The sequence below is a fragment of the Doryrhamphus excisus genome, chromosome 20, assembly GCF_030265055.1.
Source record: "Doryrhamphus excisus isolate RoL2022-K1 chromosome 20, RoL_Dexc_1.0, whole genome shotgun sequence".
NCBI lineage: Eukaryota > Metazoa > Chordata > Actinopteri > Syngnathiformes > Syngnathidae > Doryrhamphus > Doryrhamphus excisus.
Genome location: NC_080485.1, coordinates 15,484,303 through 15,506,011, shown reverse-complemented (window position 1 = coordinate 15,506,011; position 21,709 = coordinate 15,484,303). Strand labels below are relative to the sequence as shown.

The 21,709-nt window shown below is 40.4% G+C and overlaps 2 protein-coding genes across 5 annotated transcripts in view; one reads left to right on the top strand and one right to left on the bottom strand.

The window, feature by feature from the left end:
• sorcs3b (sortilin related VPS10 domain containing receptor 3b) overlaps nucleotides 1–10,040 on the top strand; it is a 59,336-nt gene extending 49,296 nt beyond the window's left edge. Inside the window, exons 21-27 of the mRNA XM_058058274.1 lie at nucleotides 199–322; nucleotides 521–633; nucleotides 2,457–2,576; nucleotides 2,868–2,967; nucleotides 4,552–4,657; nucleotides 4,744–4,904; nucleotides 8,556–10,040. Of these exons, the coding sequence (XP_057914257.1) occupies nucleotides 199–322; nucleotides 521–633; nucleotides 2,457–2,576; nucleotides 2,868–2,967; nucleotides 4,552–4,657; nucleotides 4,744–4,904; nucleotides 8,556–8,620 (789 nt within the window). The 3' untranslated portion in view covers nucleotides 8,621–10,040. The remainder of the gene's footprint in view (nucleotides 1–198; nucleotides 323–520; nucleotides 634–2,456; nucleotides 2,577–2,867; nucleotides 2,968–4,551; nucleotides 4,658–4,743; nucleotides 4,905–8,555) is intronic.
• A 4,800-nt stretch (nucleotides 10,041–14,840) lies between these two features.
• Nucleotides 14,841–21,709, bottom strand: part of LOC131107854 (VPS10 domain-containing receptor SorCS1-like) — a 103,101-nt gene continuing 96,232 nt past the window's right edge. For 3 of the 4 annotated variants that reach the window (XM_058058268.1, XM_058058269.1, XM_058058266.1), the window contains one exon: nucleotides 14,841–20,549. In XM_058058268.1, coding sequence (XP_057914251.1) covers nucleotides 20,309–20,549 — 241 coding nt within the window. In that variant the 3' untranslated portion in view covers nucleotides 14,841–20,308. The remainder of the gene's footprint in view (nucleotides 20,550–21,709) is intronic. The other variant, XM_058058267.1, reaches the window with a different exon arrangement.

The following is a 21,709-nucleotide window of genomic DNA, read 5'->3' as shown; positions in this document are numbered from 1 at the left end:
CGGGAGTGCTTGCCATATAGTGAGTGTGCCGTCTAGCGGCCCCTTGTTCATTTCGCTGTGTGACAAGCTCACCGTAAGCTCACTGCTTTGTTGGCTGCTCTTTGATGTCAAGTAGGGGGCCACAATATATGCTTCACAAGTTTGAGACCCCGGATTTAAGATAGCGTGCATTATTGTTTTTCTTCTTTTCTAATGCAGCCAATCATAACACTGGAGGGGAGTATCTCCTACACGTTTCAGAAAGAGGGAACAAACAAGGTCACGGTCCAGGTGGCTTCTGGGAGCACTGTGATGCAGGACTCCCGAGTCCTAACAGTGAAAGGTTAGCATGTCACTTTAATTGTGAACATGAATATGCGACATGTCGTCTCTGCTAGTTGGATGAATGTCACAGCAAGCGAACACCGAAACCTGACTCCAATTAACTCTGGGGGAAAAAAAAGTCCAACTGTGCGTCAGATGAATGGAAAATGAGCGCTGGAAGTAGCAGTCATATTGAATGCTTGTTTTTGTTTGCCAGAGTTCTTCAGGTCGCTGCTGCTGTCATTCTCGCCGGCGCTTGACGAGCACAATCCTGACATCCCGGAGTGGCGGGAGGACATAGGCCGCGTGGTGCAGACAACTCTGTCACAGGTACGTCAATTCCCTACCGCACCACGTGGACCACCAGCGGCTCTCTGGGTCATAATTGTTTTATACCCCGTGTGCACCGCCGATGCAGCGGTCGTGATGTTTTATGGGCCGTGACTGAGATCTTGTCTTTCTTTTTTTCTGACTTTATGCGGCGCAGACATTGGTTACATTTGGATGGCTGTCCAAGTGTATGCCGTTGGACTGGGTTAGAAAATTAAATAAACGCTATATTTGCTGTTTTTATGCTTGAAAGTGCAAAACCATGCTGCACGAGTCCGAACTAGACACGTTAAACAACAATTTAGGAAAATGTGATATGGTGTACTCGCATTATTATGCCATTTTCAAATACATTAATGAAAATATTATCTCAATGTTGACAATAATATCGTTTATCTGCAATAATTATCATCTAGCAAAATGATGATAGCTTAACTGACAACATTTCAGTTCGTGGATTTGTCCACACAACCCCGGGCTCACACTGAATCCGTGTGGCTCTGTTGCAGCTCCAGCTATGGCGGCCGTACGGCACAACGTAAAGAATCAGTTTAGGGGTCTTTTTTTCCGGATGCCACAGATGCCGGAGCGCTCTGTGGTCAAGCTGTCAGTTCCAACTGTCAGAAGCTCGACTGCATCGACCAGTCAATGTGAGTGGCACTTTGTGGCAATCTGGGCTGGATCAGGCCCGGCGCTGCACCGTAGTCACTGTGATCCCGGCATAAGGCCACACCACAAACGCACCGCTTTCTTGTTTAACATTCTGCGAACTCAGCCAAGATATCAGAAAAAGAACCCTCACAAGTCAGTTCATCCTTGGGTGCAATTTCCAGATGCTTGAGGGTGCCACGTTCATCTGTTCAAACAATTATCCGCAAGTATAAACAACATGGGAATGTCCAGCCATCATACGGCTCAGAGGGGTGACAAGTTGTGTGTCCCAGAGATAAACATAGTTTGGTCCCAAATGAGCGATTCAACGCCAGAACCAAAAGGTAAAGGCCTTGTGATGATGGCTAAGGCTGGTAAGTGTATGTCATTATCCACAGTCACAACGAGTCTTGTACTGACAAGGGCGAAAAGGCCACTCTACCAGGAAGAAGCCATTCATCCAAAAGAAACAAAAAAAGACAGATGACACTTTGCAAACTTACACAGGGACAAAGACCCTCATTTTTTGGAAATTCCCTGTGGTCTGATGAAAGTAAAGTGGAACTGTTTGGCCATAATGGCCATTGTTACATTTGGAAGAAAGTCTGATGAAAGTAAAGTGGAACTGTTTGGCCATAATGGCCATTGTTACATTTGGAAGAAAAAGGAGCAGGCTCGTAAACCTGAGAACAGCACCTTAACAGTGAAGTATGGGGGTGGCAACATCGTGTTGCAGGGCTGTTTTGCTGCAGGAGGGATTGGTGCACTTTATAAAATAGATGGCATCACGAAGGAAGAACATTATGTTGAAGTATTGTAGAAACATTTGAAAAATACTTATGTCTTTATATGTAAACTTCTGGTTTCAACTGTAATACAATATCAACATGGTAAGCTAACGTTAGCATGTGTGTTTATTGTTGGCAATTCTAGCCATGTATCCTCCAATGACGATGCAATCCAACTGTCCAACTGTATTAGCTCGGAAGACTTGGAACCCATGCACACTCCGTATTTGAAAGAATACTTTGTAGTACCTGGCTTTAAAGCTTCATTAGTGAGTAGGGTCATGTCAAGCCCAGTAGGTATCATCCTGTGGAAAAGTGGTGGTAAAAAAAAACTAATTTCTCACTTCTCATTTCTATCGTTTTTTGTTTTTTTTTTGTCCTTAGGTTTCTGGTGTTCCTGCCAATCAGCTGCTGGTTTCTTTGTATCCCGGACTTCCAACCACGGCGGAGCTTTTCATTCTGCCTAATGTGCTCACACCAGAGGAGCAGAATGAACTGCAGACGGTAGGTAGCTACAGTTATCATACATGATCTATACTTATATTCGAGCGCATGCTTTTGGAGCAATATGGTGGCGACACTGACGTATCGCAGCAGTGGACAAAAAACCCACTCGATGCGGAGTCTACCTATGTCTATACTCTCTGGCCTCTGGAGGAACATTTGGTGAAAACCGAATCAAAACCAAATTTGGTGAAAATCGAACTTGAAAAGGTTCCTGCGTTGTAAACGCAGCTCTCATGTCCACGTCTTCCTTGTATACTGAAAACACACCTATTGTTCATTTCTTAACAGATATCAGATGTATTTGTCAACATCCTGAACCAAGATCTGGTCCAGTTTGAGCTGAAGGCTAACACTCGCATCACGGTGTACATCACTCAGCAAACACTGGGTAGGTTTGTTTGCACTGGACTTCTTTGACAGTGACACAAATGACCCTCTTCTGATACTAAGTTTATCGATCAATTGACAAAAGGCGTTAGGTATGCACAGAGGAAATCATCAGGGTCATCCGGTCTTATAGCGTCTATCGCTAAAAAAAAAAATGCATGTGTCACGGGCCTTTACACGGCTTTACCCTTTTCATCCCACGAAGGATCTGTCTTCATTTGTGTCGCCGCACAAAGGTCTGTGTTGCCTTTTAAGATGATCCCCGAAAGGTCACACAGGCTTCGTACATAGTCCCCTTTCTGAAGGACAAGAGAGCGAGAGAGGACAAACTTTGAATATTGCATCTCAGCATTTAAAAAGCCATGATGCAGCAAATTGGATGTGGACATGGCGGACCCCAGGGAGAGCCCCGTGGACTTTCTGAATGATGCGTTTAGTTCTCCGGGAGGCGCGGGACAGTTGATCTTCAAATAAGCTTTGTAACTGTCACATTCCCTCAGAGCGATAGCAGCTAAGTTTTTATTATTTTTCCACAGACTTGACAGCGTTTGCTAGTTCCACTGTCATTTACGAAAGCAGCAAGGGGGGCAAATGTATTCAGAGCCAAGCAGTTTGCTACCTAAAAACCGAAACACAGAGTAAACATGAGGAGAGAGACATTTCGGTTGCTACTTTGAATTAAACGCCGATGCGGTATTTAAGGTTAGCGTGTGAGCGTAACACGATTAAAGCAACTTTGGTAGCTTGGGAGAGAAGGCTTTCATATATTTTATATATTTTCTTCCCCCAAATGCTCTGCTGTCTTGTGCATTTGAACATTTGGAGTGTTAGCTTAAAGCAGGGGTGTCCTAACTTTTTTCCAGAAAGGTGAAAGGTGAAAAATGAAAGGATGCCATGACCGCTGATTTTTTGTAATGCAGCGGGTATACATACTGTATAGGTGCCTTCTGTTATTAGCAACTTCGCTCATTTCCCTTTTCCCCACGTTTGCTGTTTAATAAAATGTAAAATAATATTTAAACATTCTTTAAACATGACATTAAATATTACATTATTCCGATAATTCATTGTTTGGTTGGTTTTTCAAATTAGGCTTCTTGTTTCTACTGTATGGACATTATTTTTCTTGGAAAATTACCCCAAAAATTTACTTTTTTCTCTAAATATTTTCACTTTTCTCCGGGTACTCCGGTTTCCTCCCACATTCCAAAAACTTGCTAGGTTAATTTGTGACTCCAAATTGTCCATAGGTATGAATGTGAGTGTGAATGGTTGTTTGTCTATATGTGCCCTGTGATTGGCTGGCCACCAGTCCAGGGTTTACCCCGCCTCTCCTCGCCTTAAGACGGCTGGGATAGGACCCTCGTGAGGATAAGCGGTAGAAAATGAATGTGCCTTTTTTGTGCAATTAAAACATTGGTTACAAACCAAACAAAAATATTTTTATTTGAATTAATTCGAATTTGTTTTACTTATCATGGCTCAAGGACATTTCTGATTTTTGTTGTTTTTCCTTTGACTTTTCCCTGCCGGGACCCCCATCACTAATTTGACTTTCTGCATGCTTGCTTTCCCGACGTGACAGCACCACTGGTGGATTCCAACATCCTCCACAGTGGGTCAGCAATGTTGGTGCTTCTCTCAGTGGTCTTTGTCGGCTTAGCTGCATTCTTCATTTACAAGTTTAAAAGGTAAGCTCACCTAAGTGTCAATAAAAAAAATGATCAATTTTCATTTATTCTTCTTTGGTTGTCAAATCCTCTCTCCTTGCCATAAGGAAAATCCCATGGATCCACGTGGAGACCGAGGACAGTCAGGAAAAGGAGCCCGAAGTGATCAGCACAGTCAGTCAGAACGACAACATGTCCAAGGTCAAGCTCAGTGAGTTTCCCTCTGAGAAGGAATTCATGGAAAAAGAGCTGGAGGCCAGGAAAAGAGGTGCTTTGCTTTTTTTTTTTTCAATTTAATGCCATCACTTTGATAAACGGCAGCTTTTGACACAAACATGACACAATGAAATACGGCACATGAGCATTTGTGACACTTTAATACGGGATTTAAAGTGTGGCTGTCACAGCATGAGGCTAAACTCGAGCTTATGGACGTCATTTATTTAACACACACTCACTCACTGTCCACAACATTAGGTACACCAACACCATCACAAGATGTTTAAAAAAAGGTCTGCCTTTAAAAAGATAATGCTCAGGTGTGAGCGGTATTAATTTAACTCATTTAAATCCAACGCTGACATGAAGGCTGCAGACTTTGTTTCTCTTCTTCCACATTTACCAGTCGCTTCTTTCTTTCCAAGTGATCGCTGGTGTGAAACAAGCGAGGGTTGTTTACGTGAGCCGAGCGAGATCTTTGATTTCAGGTTGGCTGGGAGAAAGTCATTTAGCAGCCGGCAGGTTTGAGGATTTCATCAAAGTCCCACTTGTAGGCTTCTTCAGAGATGGAAGTGTTTTCAATCAGGCTCGCACAAAATCGTTTAGATCGATCATCTGCTGTCACCGGTACAGTACTCCTTAGATTACATGAGGATTCATAGTTGATCCATTAAAAATATGGATTCCAACGATTGCGAGAAATTCATTGTTGATTAATCACATAATGGAACACTTGAGGCAAAACAGAGGGCACTGCTTCCTTGCTAGTTTGAAATCTCATGAAATTGGAGTTCAGAACATTCAGAGAGAAAAAGTTCCCTTCCCATCTCATGAAATAACAATAAATCTGATAACACTAAAAATCGCTTCGATAGCTGATCATTTTAAAAAATGCTCCATTGAGGTGAGGTAATGCGTGCTATGTTGTGGGTGGGTAGGTGCAAACTCCGTGGTAAACAAACACGGCGTTCGGAGTGGGATTTCTTCAGAGGATGGCATCTGGCAGGTTGGTTGCACCAAAAGCTCCAATGAGGGGAAAAAATAAACATGGCGAACTTCAACACATGAAACCTTGTCAGCCACATGAAACGCCAGCTTTGCTACAACACACAACGGTTTGCCAGAGATGAACTGAGCGCTATAGGGATTTGTGATTTTATCATGGACATGATGATGCTGGATGACCAGACCTTTACCATCATTGAAGATACCGACTTTTGTTGGATAGTCCTTGGAGCCATGCTTTGTACTTCTGTGCCACTGTTATTTTTTATGTTTTGGTAATAGCAGTGATTATGTATGTACAGCTAAAATACATTATCTCATTGCAGCCTCCTTTACGTTTAAGATGACTGAAATACTAAATCAATAAGGCTCAGAGAAGGTCAAGGTGAAAGTGCTCATGGGAAATGCAGTATTCATTCCATCACTGTTTTGAAAACCAAAAAAGAAAATTAAGAGCATAATCAACCCAATATGCCTCCCATAATGTGCTATTGCTTTATTTTTCATCTAATTAAATGCTTTGATTAACTTGGGGAATGAGTGAAATTAAATTTTCCCACTCTAAAACGGCACCACTCAAGACGAAGAATCCATTAACCTTCTCTCATTGCTGCCGTCGGTATGAGGGCGAAGAGATGGTGGGGGGAGACTGGGCCAGAATTCCTAAAGGTTAAAAATGAAGATTTGAACATTGGAAACTGGATTGGACAGATACAATTTTGATTTCTTAATTGAATCTCTGCGAGTAGCAATCACTTGTCAGTGACCTGCGTGATTGCTCACACGGATGGATGGGCTGCTACTGCATAATGACTACCAGTTGGCAGACTTTATTAAGCGAGAGAAGACAGTCAGGGTTGTCTTCTGTTCTCTGCATCAACATTCACACTTCTCTCCAATACCGCAAGTATCTGACAAAAGCGAGTACGCTCACATTTCAGGAAGCATTTATGTACTATATCTACTCAAGGGACAATACAACAGAAAAGAAACTTGGATATACTTTCTATGGTGCGTGTACAGCTTGTACCCCAGTATAGATTTTTGTGTCTTGAGGCGTACACGAGTGCTGTGTACTCACTTGGGTTTACAGTTCTCTAGACTATAATGTGTGCGGAGTCATTTTCAGTGGAAATCAATCAATACTGTTACGCAAGCGGTACAAAAGCATTTTTAAAGTACTGTAGTCCCTCGTTTATCACAGTTAATTGGTCGTAGACCCAACCGCGATAAGTGAATTTTTGCAAAATAGGATTCCTAACTCATAAATTTAATTTTTTTTACATTAAAATTATAGACGCCTTCTTGGCATGAAATACCACTTCTATAGTCACACTTTATACTTCAATTACCCAATATAGCAGACATGATAATAGAAAATAAGACTTATTAGACAAAACATATACATGTTAGCTTTGACAGCACACTTCCTGCAGCCACTTTCTGTTTCATCAATGCAACGTTACTGGCACCTGGTGACTAACTGTAGAATACTAGAATACTGTTGTGGTGAGAGACTCACAATGAGACTCACAATGCATTCCAATGGCTTTATGAAGAAGCAGACAACACGTATGTAGTGAACATTCACAGGAGCTGCTGTCCGCCACAACTCACGGCAGTCACTCGCATTCTCCACACTGCTAACACTCAGCTCAATTCAGCCTTATATTTCTTTTTGTGTTTATTTTGCCATTTTTATGCTTTAAAATGCTTAATTTACTTAAATGTGCATATCCTTTAATTTCCTTTGTTTTTCAAAATCAGCAATAGAGTGAAGGTGCGATGTTTGAACAGCAATATAGTGAGGGAGGACAGTACATGCAAGTTTACTTTCTATAGTCTAGTCTCTTGAAAAGATAAAATTAAATGCTTGCTGAAACTTAAGGGGGTCAGCTGATTCGCAGCATCAATTTGCAGCACTGAGTCAGATATCAAATTAAAAAGGTATTGATGAGGCCTTCCCAACTAATTACTTTGTCAATATGACCTAAAATGTAATCCCCCAAAAAACGAGCATTTTGTGCTGGAAAATATCACCAATCTCACATGAACTCAAAAACACATTATCTTTGGCTTCAGCACTTAAAACATTCACATTGTTACACATCCAAGCATCCATCCATTCTTTTTCTATGCCGCTTATCCGCACTTCGGATGCGAGAATGCTGGAGCCTATCCCAGCTGTCTTCAGGTGAGAGGCAGGGTACACCCTGGATACCCACATATAGACAAACAACCATTCCCACTCACATTCATACCTATGGACACATGTTGCATGCATGTTTTTGGAATGTGGGAGGAAACCGGAGTACCAGGAGAAAACCTACGCACGCACAGGGAGAACATGCAAACTCCACGCAGAGATGCCCAAGTGGAGATTCGAACCAAGGTCTTCCCGATCTCCTGACTGTGTGGCCAACATGCTAACTACCTCGTTACACAGGCCAACGTTAAATTAGACTCAGGAATCTAACGGTGCTTCAGCACCTGGAAGATGGTCAAGCTTCACCTTTGGAAGAGCCTGTATCTGCATATTTCCAACGGCTGCGCTCGTTACACTCATCAGCTCTGTGTCTCTGACTTGGCAACAGGCCACACCCCCTCGGGACTTCTATTTGTTTGCTAAATGTGTGGAGAAGCCGCGCATATTGGATGAACTTGTGATGACTATGCTTCATTTTCTCGTTTCTAGGAACAATGGGAAGGAACATGGAGAGAATTGTCACAAGGGAATACCCAAACTGTACTAACGTCTAAGACATGCACACTGTAACCCAGTAAGTACAGATTGTCGTGTTTCCACTGTGCTGCAATTGTTGGCTTTATTATGATTACTATTACTATTATTATTTCATGCTGATGGTCGCTATACTGTAAATCATGTTTTCAAGTCTAAAGCCTAGAGTAGGTATCTACTTGACACTACTTGATAAGGATTCATCTACCAAGCTAGACTGTGAAGGAACTGTTCCGGGGCAACATGAGGACTTTAGTAGGACATTGTACAAAAATGTAAGCTTGGTAGTTGATATGGTGAATTTCTATATACCGATAGCAGTTGCTACATATACGTAGATGACACGTTGCTGGGTAAAGTAACATAAATGGTCAAGGCCCACACATGGATCTTCTTATGTTCCATTAATAGTTGGCCGTAGGAAACATTGTCAGCCATGTGTTCTGTTCCTGTGTATATCAGTCGTGCACTGTGAACCAACACCATTGTCACTTCTTGCTGTCTGATGATCTGACCATGAACTTGTTCATAAAGTTGTCTGGTGCAGATTCCCAATATTGCAGTCTGTCCAATCATTGTGTCCCTGTGCATATTGCTATATTATCAGTCTTTTTTAAAAACAAACAACAACAAATTATATATATATATATATATATATACACACATACATATATACACACTGTATATACACTTTACACAATAGACATTATTGTGTATTGAGTCATTTTCAGTACTGTAAAGTACTGTAGTGCTGGAAAGTACTGCAATCCTTTGTTTTTCACGAGTGAATGAATTTCTGCAAAGTAGGATTCCTTATCCCTGAATGGAATCAATGTTTGGAAAAACCCTATAGATTGAGGATGCGATGTTGATGTGTCCATCCGCCAAATGTCCAATAAATGGGCTTGAAATCTTCATGGTGTAAAAGTCTTAACTGTCATACAAGCACCAAAATAAGTTCATCACTGACAATACGAGGACATAAAATTGAATGTAAATGTGAGTTGATGAAGACTAGAATGCGACAGGATTTGGCGTGGCAGAAGCACCTTCCATATGTCACTTTTTAACTTCTTGACGGTCACACCGTGTACCAAGAAATGAACCAATGTAACGTCATCCCTCGTTTGACCGTGTTCAATGAATTTCCACGATATAGGATTCATTGTTAATAAACTGAATATTTTACCTCTTTATGACTTTACAAATACATTTATTAACATTATGAGAGCCCTGTAAACATGACATAACATCCCTATGGTCACCTTGTGCTATTCATTGTTTACATTCATTGTTTCACATTGCAAATCTGATGCTGCAGAGAGACCCGAGACGGCTGCAGTCAGCCTCAAATTTATTGACTTATTGCTTCTAAACTTAAAAAGCCCAAAACCTACCACTTCCACACGGAATGGGGGAAGATTTTTTCATCTCTCGATCGTGTCGGACATGCAGTGTTGTGGTAATGCAGTGTTTCTCAATTATTTTCTGTCATGCCCCCACTGGGGAATAGAAATGCCCCCCCCCCCCCCCCCCATTTGAAATGCTATTGACAAAGTGATATCAGACTGAACTCCAACCTGAAACCAGTGAAATGCAACAAAATGGAGGATATGACCATTTTTAAGAGTTAAATTGCAGGTTGAGTACAAAAATTCATACATGTTGGCACGTCTGCACTAACACTGAAAGTCCTGCTTGCCTTTCACACCCCCACCCATCACCCCACTATTAGACAAGCCGTGAGCTAATGTAACATAAGGTAATGTCTCAATGTTTTGTATCATTACTGCCACCTAGCGACCACAATACTACATATCACATGTATGTTTTTGCTGATAACAAGCCAGCCACAGAAAGCTAAAGAAAAAGCAAAGAAATGTTTGATGCTTTAAGCGAAGCATTTGATGTTAGCTGAACTGAGGTCGAGCGACGTACACTTGGGTCTTGTATTTCTGCAAAATAAGGCATTTTTTCTGAACATTTACAACTAATTACAGCTCCAATCACTTTTGTACAAAATCCCACTAAATCCTCATGAGAGCAGCCTCTTAAATCGTGTCCATTTAGCAACAAATGAACAGGATCTTGTAAATAGAATAAGAATCAATGTAAATCTCTCAAATCATTGTAAAGTTCTGAACAACGTTTCCATGTACTCTTTGTTTTTATTCATTTTTCTACACTGGCATGCCCTAATTCATTGTACAAAGAATAGAATAATACCAAACTTAAGTGTACATTATTGGGGTGAGCAATTGTTCTGTCATAGTGATTTGATAGACGCTTTATTGGACACATTAAATAAACAATGACACACCCCGTTCTATAGTCCTAACATTGTGCAATTTGCAAACACTGTGCATGATCTAGATAAAATTGTTTTTGTTTCATTCACGCTATATCAATGATGGTGTTGAGTCCTATTTCTTACTGTGAGTACATTTTGAAACTGTTCAGAATAAATGTATTTTTGTATGACACAGTGGGTTTTTTTTTTTGTTTGATTTTTTTGCTGCATTATGTCACAGTGGCAAAGACTGCACACAAAAGGTTTAAAAATTGTCAACACATGCGCCCACACAGTGATATTACTTTTCAGGCAAATACACCAGACAGTGGAATGACTAGTGATTGACAACACAGATCAAGATTGATTTATAAACATGGCCGCCATCAAGCCTTTGCACAAGCAAGGGCAAGACTTAGCAACTAATTGTTCAGAAGTATTTGACAATTTGTCACTGACTTGCGGCGAGGTTCATGGCTCCTTTGCAGTTTGTTTACATAAGTTGCTCATTAAGTGGAAAAACTTTTGATATACGTTTTCAAACACTTCTTGGTCTCATTTATGTATATTTAGTTTATTTTAGCTCTGATCCAGCCCGTGTTGTCAAAAAGGACGACTTGCTCATGCACGCCCCCACACCTTCAGGATGAGGAGAGTACTGCAAGCGCCTTCCATTTTTATGCCGATTATATTGTGATTTTTATTTAAGAAAACGTTAAAAATGATAGAAGATACATGTATAATAAGCTCAATAGACAGGTGTATGGTATATTGTATATTATATATTTTTGCACGTCACTGCCTTTAGTGTAATTATTCTAAAACTTTGAGGATATCTGCACTATCCCACTGTAAATTGTTCATGCTGCAGATAAGAATCTTTATATTTGGAACCTAAAACAACCCCAAAACACTTGGCCTTCTAATTGATACAACTTCAGAGAAACCGGAGGTAAAGTACTTCATATTGACGTAACTTCAGGTAGAAACTGAAGATGAATGGAATGACATACCTCTTGGAGTTAGCACGCTTGTTAGCATATCTCTATTCACGGTCGAGCATAATCCTCTTCTGATGTTGTCGTCCATTTCCTTTCTATCATTATTGACGTTCAACGAGTGACTGTTTATTTTATAAACATCGTTTCATTCACTCCCGGAAGTACCTTTTCCTGGTTGTACTTTCCCGCTCGCTGCTGACCAATTGGAGAAGAAACCTATATCACGTGGCTTGCTGTGACGCATTTGGTTAAGCTCGGGATTTTGAGCGTCCACAAATCAACAGCTTTGGATCAAAGAAGAAAAAAATTAAAAATAAAACTATTACAAATTAAATAAATAAATAATAAGAATAAAAACTATTACAAAATACTTTTGAAGTCCACCCTATGAGTCATTTTCAGCTCAACTGTTTTTTCATCTGTCTTTCACTTTTAATGAACACCCAAAATGTCCTCAAATGTGTGACGTTTTACCTACTTTTACCTCCAACCACGCCACTCGTGTTTTGGCAGCTCTTCCTCAAGGAGTGTTTTGAATGATAATACATTTAAATATAGCAAAGAGGAGCAAGAATTAAGTTCCCGCCGCCGTGTCCCTGCAGGCTTTGTTTGTTGTTGTGCATTTGGCACAGCAGTCCACAACAACACCCCACACCAATCTTCATCACTCCTAACTGCCATCCGCACCGTGGGAGCCTTTTTGTGGCTCTCGTCTCTCTGAATGAACACAGAGGTCCTTCTCTCTCCTTCTAACTGCCCTGGGATGTGCAGGCAGAGTCCAATCTAATTGAATGCTGACAACAATCGCTAATGGATGCTCCTCTGAAGTAATGTAGCACTCGATAAAAGGAAAAGGCGCTCATCAATTCGGCATTGTGGCGATGGCTGTAGGTCGCTGCATGCAAGGAGGCATTATTCATTCGAGATGCAGCTGCACGCAACAATCTTTCCTGATTTCTTTCTTTGGGAAAGGATCGTTAATTTGTCGCAAGAGCGGGCCAGACACAGAAGTAACACGACGGAATCACGATGCTTTGTGGTTGGCATGTGTGCTAATTATCCTCAAAATGCCAGCGGACCTCAGTGACAAAAGCAAATACCGTTTGGACTTCACACAAGTTTGATGACTAAAGAGTGAAAAAAAACCTGGGAGTTCAAACCATCATGATCCAAGAAGACTGACTTAACTGACAGCTTGCAGGCCGAATCAGGACTTCAATGACGTCAGATTGACCTCCAAGGTTTTTGCAGCAGATTCCTGAAAATGGAGCTCTTGTCTTGTCTGACATTTTACAGTAGTTCCTTAAAAATTAACATACAGAGGATCATTACTTTAGCAACTATTATCTAAAAACCGTAGAGCTCTCCAGTCCTTGAACACAGCATCCTGTCGAACCGAAGCTCTTTCACTGTTGCAAATCCCTAAAACCACCAGGATTCTATCACATGGAGAGGATCTTTGACTGATCCATCCGTTTTCTATGCCGCTTATCCTCACTAGGGATGCGGAGGTTATGCTGGAGCCTATCCCAGAGTGGAGTACACCCTGGACCGGTGGCCAGCCAATCACAGGGAACATATAGACAACAACCAACAATTTGGAGTTGCCAATTAACCCAACAGGAATGTTTTTTGGAATGTGGGAGGAAACCGGAGTACCTGGAGAAAACCCACCCACACACAGGAGAACATGCAAACTCCACACAGAGATTCCCAAGCAGAGATTCGAACCCTGTTTTTCGCAATCTGAAAAAAAGCCGTGGTTCCTGTCATATAGATGATCTTTGACTTGGGTTTTACTGCAAATTCCTAAAACTACACAGTGTCCGGAATGGTTCAACTCCTCCAACTTCACCTCTATTCCTCGCATCCTCAGGGTTCCACCTAAATACCCTTTGGTCAACACGCATCTGTTTCATCTTGCATCCGCTTACCTGCATTTCTCTCCTCGTCAGCTCAGGTGGTTTTCTACCACCTGCTCTCTCTGCAGCTCATCATTGTCCATGGAGTCTTCTGTCTGACCTCACCCATCAATCTGTCCATCATCATAGCAAATAAGAAGGGTCTCTGGGCGGAATCTTGATGGAGTCCAACCTCTCATACATGTCATGTCCAACATACTTGTCATCCCAGATGTTCTTGCATAGTGTATTTATTGGTTAATCATCTTGTGATACCCCTAGTTCCATACCTCCACAGGTAGGTCATCAGGTCTAGCTACTTTACCATCATTCATCCACTTTTGAGATGCTCTATCTTCACTTCACTGGAACTTCCTCATTGCTGGCAGTCACAACGTCCACCCTCTTCTCTCTCTGGTTTCTATAGTCATTAGTTCTTCCGAGGATTCTTTCCACCCTGCACATTCCCATCACCCGACCCTACTGAACATCCTCTCTGCCTGGCCAATCTGTCCAGGTCCTTTTCTGCCTCCTTAAGTCTCGTCTCTAGTGCAGCCCATCAAAGGCCTCTCGTGTAGGCTTTGCCACCGCAATCTTCACCCTACTTCCCGTATCTTTGCAGTCTTCTTGGACCTCATTGTTCCTCCACCAAGTCTCCTTATCATCTTTGGTCTGTCTGGATGACACCCAGCACCTCCCCGCCTGTCTGTTTCCCTGATCGCTGCTATGATCGTCTGGCAGATTCTGCCACCGAGAGCCTGTCTAAACTCCTTCCTGAATTCCTCACAGCAGCTCCTCAACTTCCACCATTCGGTCGTAGAGTTAAAAGAAACAGCCAAGAGGCAATCTTCAGCTTGCTAAAGGACGCATAGCTAATTTGCGGCTATTAAAACAATCAAATTAAAGCAAATACTAGCATAGGACTATAAAGGAAAAGGATATAGGCACTAAAATGAAAAGCCAAGCATCTTTCCTGAGAGTCAGCGGGGGTGAAGTCAGTGTTTCCGCCTGAGGGTCAAGCAGAGCAGAATGATGACCGCGAACAGCGTTTAACGTGTTGGCTTTATTCTGTAACCATGGTTACATCTTTGAATGAAAACAACACCAACAACTCACTGAATAATCATCACAAAACTGAAGTCGCCAAGAATGAAAAGGAACTCCAATTGACTGTACATTCTTTCCATCTGTTGACGATAGAAAATGTCCAAAGGGTGGAAGAACAAATATAACAAGAAATATATCACAGCAAAGTGTATTCACACTCAATGAAAACAACATAAACCGCTTTAGGTTCCAATGATGGCGACCTCAAGTTTGTTTGTTCCCGGGGCTCAACCGCAGGACGAGAGGGAACCAAATCTCCCGTCCATTTGTCTTACTGACGCATGACGCTGACAACACTTAAAAGAAAAGAAAAAAAAAGTTCCATAGAATTCTAGTATTCATCCCAAAGAAACAGTAGCTGACCGCGGCTCAGAGCGTAGGCTGCACCGAGTTGACAGCAGATAAGTCTTCTCAGCTTCTGCATCCCTCGCGGCGACGTAGACGGACAAATCTGCACACTTTTCTCCGCCGACTCCTCGAGGGCTGACCTTGAATAGACGGCAGGTTCCTTTTGCATCAATGTAAACTGAGGAAACAAGGCCGTGATTCCGTGCTGGGAGCAATGGAATAAATGGTGTTTGTGGGATTATGTTGCTATGGATGCTTTACAGCAGCAACAAATGCAATAATAAATAGCATCAGTGGGGGTTTTTGGCCCCCGGGTGTTGAAATTATGTTGTAAATACGAATAAACAGCAACAAAATAATTGTAATAAAAGCATTAATCAAGCACTGTTTGCTACATTATAGCAAGAATCTGTTGCACTTGCAGGGAATTAGCATTCATTCATTCATTCATTTTCTACCGCTTTTCCTCACGAGGGTCGCGGGGGGTGCTGGAGCCTATCCCAGCTCTCTTCGGGCATGAGGCGGGGTACACCCTGGACTGGTCGCCAGCCAATCACAGGGCACATATAGACAAACAACCATTCACACTCACATTCATACCTATGGACAATTTGGAATCACCAATTAACCTAGCATGTTTTTGGAATGTGGGAGGAAAACCGGAGTACCCGGAGAAAACCCACGCATGCACGGGGAGAACATGCAAACTCCACACAGAGATGGCCGAGGGTGGAATTGAACCCTAGTCTCCTAGCTGTGAGGTCTGCGCGCTAACCACTAGACCGCCGTGCTGCCTGGGAATTAGCATATTTCCTCAAATAATGACCAAGTGTGGAGTCTTACTCGATCATGTGGTCTAGTTTCCTGCATGGTATTAAAGGACGCATTTCATTGACGTGAATTCTCATATACAGGAATACTGGTAAATATTATTCCAGAATAATAATAACCCTAACCCTAATTCCAGAAATCCACTTGTGACTTTTACAGCAATTACAGTAGCCCTCCAGTAGACTGTCAGGTGGTCACCCCACAGTGTTGTGTGCATGTTTGTTATGATTTCCGTCCAGTCTGCATCAGTTCTTGAAGTTTTTCAGCACTTCCCATCGTATATAAAAATATTTTTTTTTATTTTTAATTATTTCATTTGACAAAATGTTGATTAAATTTCTGTGGATTTACATTTTAGTAGACTGTGAGGTGGCTGCTCCACAATGTTGTGTGCATGTTCGTTATGATTTCCGCCAAGTCTGCATCAGTTCTTGTAGTTTTTCAGCACTTCCCATCATATATAAAAATATTTTTTTATTTTTAATTATTTCATTTGACAAAATGTTGATTAAATTTCTGTGGATTGACATTTTAGTAGACTGTGAGGTGGCTGCTCCACAATGTTGTGTGCATGTTCGTTATGATTTCCGCCCAGTCTGCATCAGTTCTTGTAGTTTTTCAGCACTTCCCATCATTTATATCTATATATATTTTTTTATTTTAAATTATTTCATTTGACAAAATGTTGATTAAATTTCTGTCGATTGACATTTTCGTAGACTGTAAGGTGGCTGCTCCACAATGTTGTGTGCATAAATGTTTTTATGTTGCAGGGAGTTACATATCTTGTTACTCTGCATTTCTCCACATTTCTATATTAATTTTGTGTTAAACATCAGTTTCACATTCACACAGACTGTCGACTGGTCGCTCCACAATGTTGTGTACGTTCATGTTTATGTTGCGGAGAGTTACATATCTTGTTACTCTGCATTTCTCCACATTTCTTTATTAATTTTGTGTTAAACATCAGTTTCGCATTCACACAGACTGTCGACTGGTCGCTCCACAATGTTGTGTACGTCCATGTTCGTGTTACTTTTAGCTATGTTTTGTTGATTCTCTGCACTTACGTGTCTTATTATTTCTCTGTGATATTCATATTTATTCCAGCTTCACTTGGCATATATACCACTAGAATTAGGCAGGTGGTCACTCCACAACGTTGTGTACACCCATATTTATGATCTGGTGACTTTCGTGTCTCGTTGATTTCTGCATTGCTGAAGATATTCCTATTTACTCCGTTTTAAAGATGAGTTTCACTTGACATACATTTGAATATACCCGTAGACTTTGACAGGTGGTCACCCCACAATGTTTGGTGCATTCATATTTATGATCTGGAGACTTAGATACTATCATTTATCTGTATTTCTCCATGATTTTTCTTTTTTTCATTTTAAACTCCGGTTTCTTTTGACATCAATTTAAATAGTCCAGTAGACTTTTGACAAGGTGGTCACCCCACATTGTTGTGTGTCCATGTTTATATTTTGGAGACTTACAGACCGCATTATTTTGTCTGCATTGCTCCATAGTTCTATTTATTCTGTTTTAAACTTCAGTTTCACTTGAAATTCATTTGAATGAACCAGCAGACTTTGACAGGCGGTCACTCCACAATGTTGTGTGCTTGGTTTGCTTTGCATTTCTCCATAAAAGTCATGTTTTACTTCATGATTAGGATATATATCAATGCCCTTGAACACTATTTGAGGAAATAGGTTATTTTGATAAAATACTGTCTGTAAAAGGTTCCAGTTGTGCAACACAAACGTGTCGTTTATCGTGTTTAATTTGAACAGCTCTGCCGCGCCAAGACAGATGTCTCATATCCCAGCGCGGAGACACTTTTAATCTTTGTTATGACGTGTGGAGCAATCCGAGCCTTGACGGGGGCGCACAGATGCGGAAGTGGCGACCATCTTTCCCTCTCCTGGATTTTGCCAGCCTTCATTTGATGACAATCTTGCGATGAGATTTCCTGATTGTGCCGAGCTTAATGAATCCGCTGCCTCTCACTGTCTTCCGATAAGCCGTTGTGAAGAAAACACGCACAAAAAAAAGATATTTCTCCACCTCTGTTAGTTGCATTCTTCGGCTTTTCTTCTTCCATTACGGGCTGATGTACAATATTTACATAAAAAGATCAAGGTCCTTGCAAAAATACAAGTATCTCCAAGTCAAAAAGGAGTCCCATTTGCGGAGAGTGGGGGGCGAGTATAAATCTGTACAGTCTCCTCGGAGGGATTAGGCGGCACAGTGTGAGCTGGTCCATCCATGCATGGGTAGCAAAAAACACTCGAGAGCATTCATTGTGACCGTGCCTTCATAACTGCCAGGGAAGATGTATTGCTTCGGCGTGGCCCGAAAGACGCTCTGCATTAAAACACATGGGGCGCTTCATCGGACAGCTTGATGTCTGTGTGCGACGATGGCAGGTAGCCTGGCCGGGGACACGGGAGAAAAGAGACAGGAGGAGGTTTATGCTCCTATTTGCATAAGATGCTTGAGTGTGTGTGTGTGTGTGTGTGTGTGTGTGTGCAGGCAAACGCATTTATCTTGGATGGGTCAACTGTTAAGCTGCGGCGAGGAGGAGTAAATCAAGTGCGGCCGTGAGGATGCTCCCTTGATGAAAATGCTTTCACCTCCTTTGTCGCGCTAATTATTTTATTGGGCCACATAACTCAGGCCGACGTTCTCGCCTTTTTGCATCACTTTACCTGTGAACGCCCGTGTGGCAAACACATAAAACACACACTGCAGCATATTTGCAGAGGGAGGAAACGGCAGCAACCTCGGTGACGATAGTGGAGCCTCCAAAAGTTTCCAACAATTTGGAATTCAATCAACGCATTCTTAATATTTTGTCTTTAGTGTTGTAGAAATGTTTTGTCTTTTTTTTTTTTGTCCTGTTTAATCAAACTTTGACAAGAGTCCATTTCATGAAGCCAAAGCATGTACATATGCTGAGGCATTATTATATTTAAAAGGGAAAAAAAATTCTATATCAGCTCTGCCATTGCCAACAAAGCATATTAATATATGAACTTATACTCCTTACGTTTTTTAAAAGAATGTTTTTTTCCCTCATAATATTTTGACTTTATTCTGATAATATTTTGACTCTAATTGCAACTTAATATAACTTTTTTCCCAATCTAATAAAAAAAAATTCTACTTTATTCTTTGTTTTTTTCTATCTATCTAGAACTTTTTCACAGCCTAATTTTCCAAAAATTCCGACTTTATTCTTTGTTCATTCCCTCTACATTATACTTGTTTGCTGTTTTTACATTTTTATTCCAGTTTTGTTTTTTTTCTCATTTTACGACTTTTTTGATCAATTTTTCAATTTTTTTTCACTTAATATTATCATATTTTCACTTTCATCTTTCCTTTAGGATTTCAATCAACGCATTCTAACTATTTTACACATAAAAAATAAAATATGTTTTTTTTCATAATATTTTGAGTTTATTATTAGAACTTTTTCACAGCCTAATTTTCCCAAAATTCCGACTTTATTCTTTCATCATTCTTTTTACATTATACTTGTTTGCTGTTTTTAAAATATATATATATATATATATTTTTTTTTCTAATTTTGCGACTTTTTTGTTCAATTTTTAAATTTTTTTCACAAAATATTATCATATTTTCACTTAATAGTTTGACTTTTCATCTTTCCTTTAGTCATATTAAATATTATGATTTTCCTCTCAAAATATTTCATCTTTATTCTTGTAAAATTACTGCGCTTTTTTTCAATTTTTACATTTTTCTTGTCTTTTTAGTTTTCTTGCGTAATTGTAACGTCCCTCGAGCTGCAGCTTGGACACCACTGCTCTCAGCTTTTCCAGGATGTAATCATCGCCGATTCAGACACAATGACAGTCTGCGAGCTTGCTAACGTAGCGGCAGTTTTATCGTAACGAGACATGTGAACACTTTTCCAAGTCGCGCCTTTTCTTATTATTTACGTTTTATTAAGCTGGAATTATGAAATATCTTTTTGGTCTTCTTGCGAGCAGCTTTTGAGGTGTCGCCGTCCCCTAAGAGTGAATGAACAGCTTGCGTGTTTATTTAAAGGTTACCTTCTGCACGCCAGTAATAAATAGAAGACGAGAGAACGCCAGGCGTCATTAAACGTGCAGGAGAACGGCGCTCGGAGACAGTCGGGCGTTTTGTTCCTCGTCAGCTTTTATTAATCACGTTGATAACAAGTCACCGAAGTGAGTCTTTTGACTTCCTGTTCGGAGCGTTCGTACTAGCGTGGGTGCCGACGGCCGTGCGAAGGGGAAGAAGCAGACCTTTGCTCTTGGAGTCCAGCTGGACGTCCACGCGATCCACCGAGGACATCTTGTCCCCGTCAGGCTTGGTGTCGGCGATGGAGGTCACCGTGGGAACGACCTCCTGTTCTTTGTCCGGCTGCTCGGCGGTGTACGTGTTGAGGCCGGGAATCTTCCTGCGGGTTATATTGAAGTGGTAAAAAATAGGCGAGTTAATGGAGAGCTGCCATCAAGTGTGCTCCACTAATGCTTCCACTAAACATAATGTGTCGCACTCTATTTTTAAGGATTGCTTGAAAGCTGGGAACCGGGGCACTTAGCATTCCGTCGGGGACTTTCACATTGTTCACCTCCGCTTTCAATCTATTTTTCATCCCCTCAGATGCACACCATTCCGCCTCAAACTTTTTGGAGTACGGCTGTGTCCTCCTACCGTTTTATCTGACGTCTTAAGACGCTACGTAGGCATCGAAGGCCTGAAAATAGTCAATAACAAATATTAACCTCAGACAAAAGAATAGAATGTGATTATGATTTTAAAATATACACATTACATTGTGTCCTTTTGCTCTATTTTTACAATTTTTGCTGTTTTTAAAAAAAAAAAATCTACACTGGGCCAATAAAAACACAAGCTGTGGCCCAAAGATGGCCCCCAGGCCACAGTTTGGACACCCCCCATATTATATTATTATACTCTATTGTACCTTCAGCTTAATCATAGCAATCCATGTAATAAAGACATACTACTATTATTCCTACATTTGTATCTACATGTATTTTTTATGTATATGTATTCACAGTTTTATGTATTTTTTTATATTAAGAGTCTGTAAACAATATAACAATTTTTTTGCAAACAGTAACAGCAATAATATATGAAAATAAACTTTATTAAGAGAATAAATCATAATAATACAATTTAAATCCAACAAATGAATAAAAATAATATGTAAAACTAAATAATAATTCGAATAAATATCATTGTAAAATCCAAGGACTTATTTATGAAAGCTTGAATGAGGTTCTTTGTTTTACAAGTGGAAAAAGAAGTGACATGCTGTAAGATCAAATGAAGATGAAGTAAAACTGCTAAGCCATCATCATCATAATAATGATAATAATAAAAATATTAATAACGATAATAATAATGATAATAATAAGAGTTATAATAATGATAATAATATTAATGACAATAATAATCATCATCATCATAATAATGATAATAATAAAAAAATATTAATAACGATAATAACGAAAATAATAATGATAATAATGATAATAATAATGCCGATAATAACAATAAAATAATAATAAATATCATCATCATAATAAT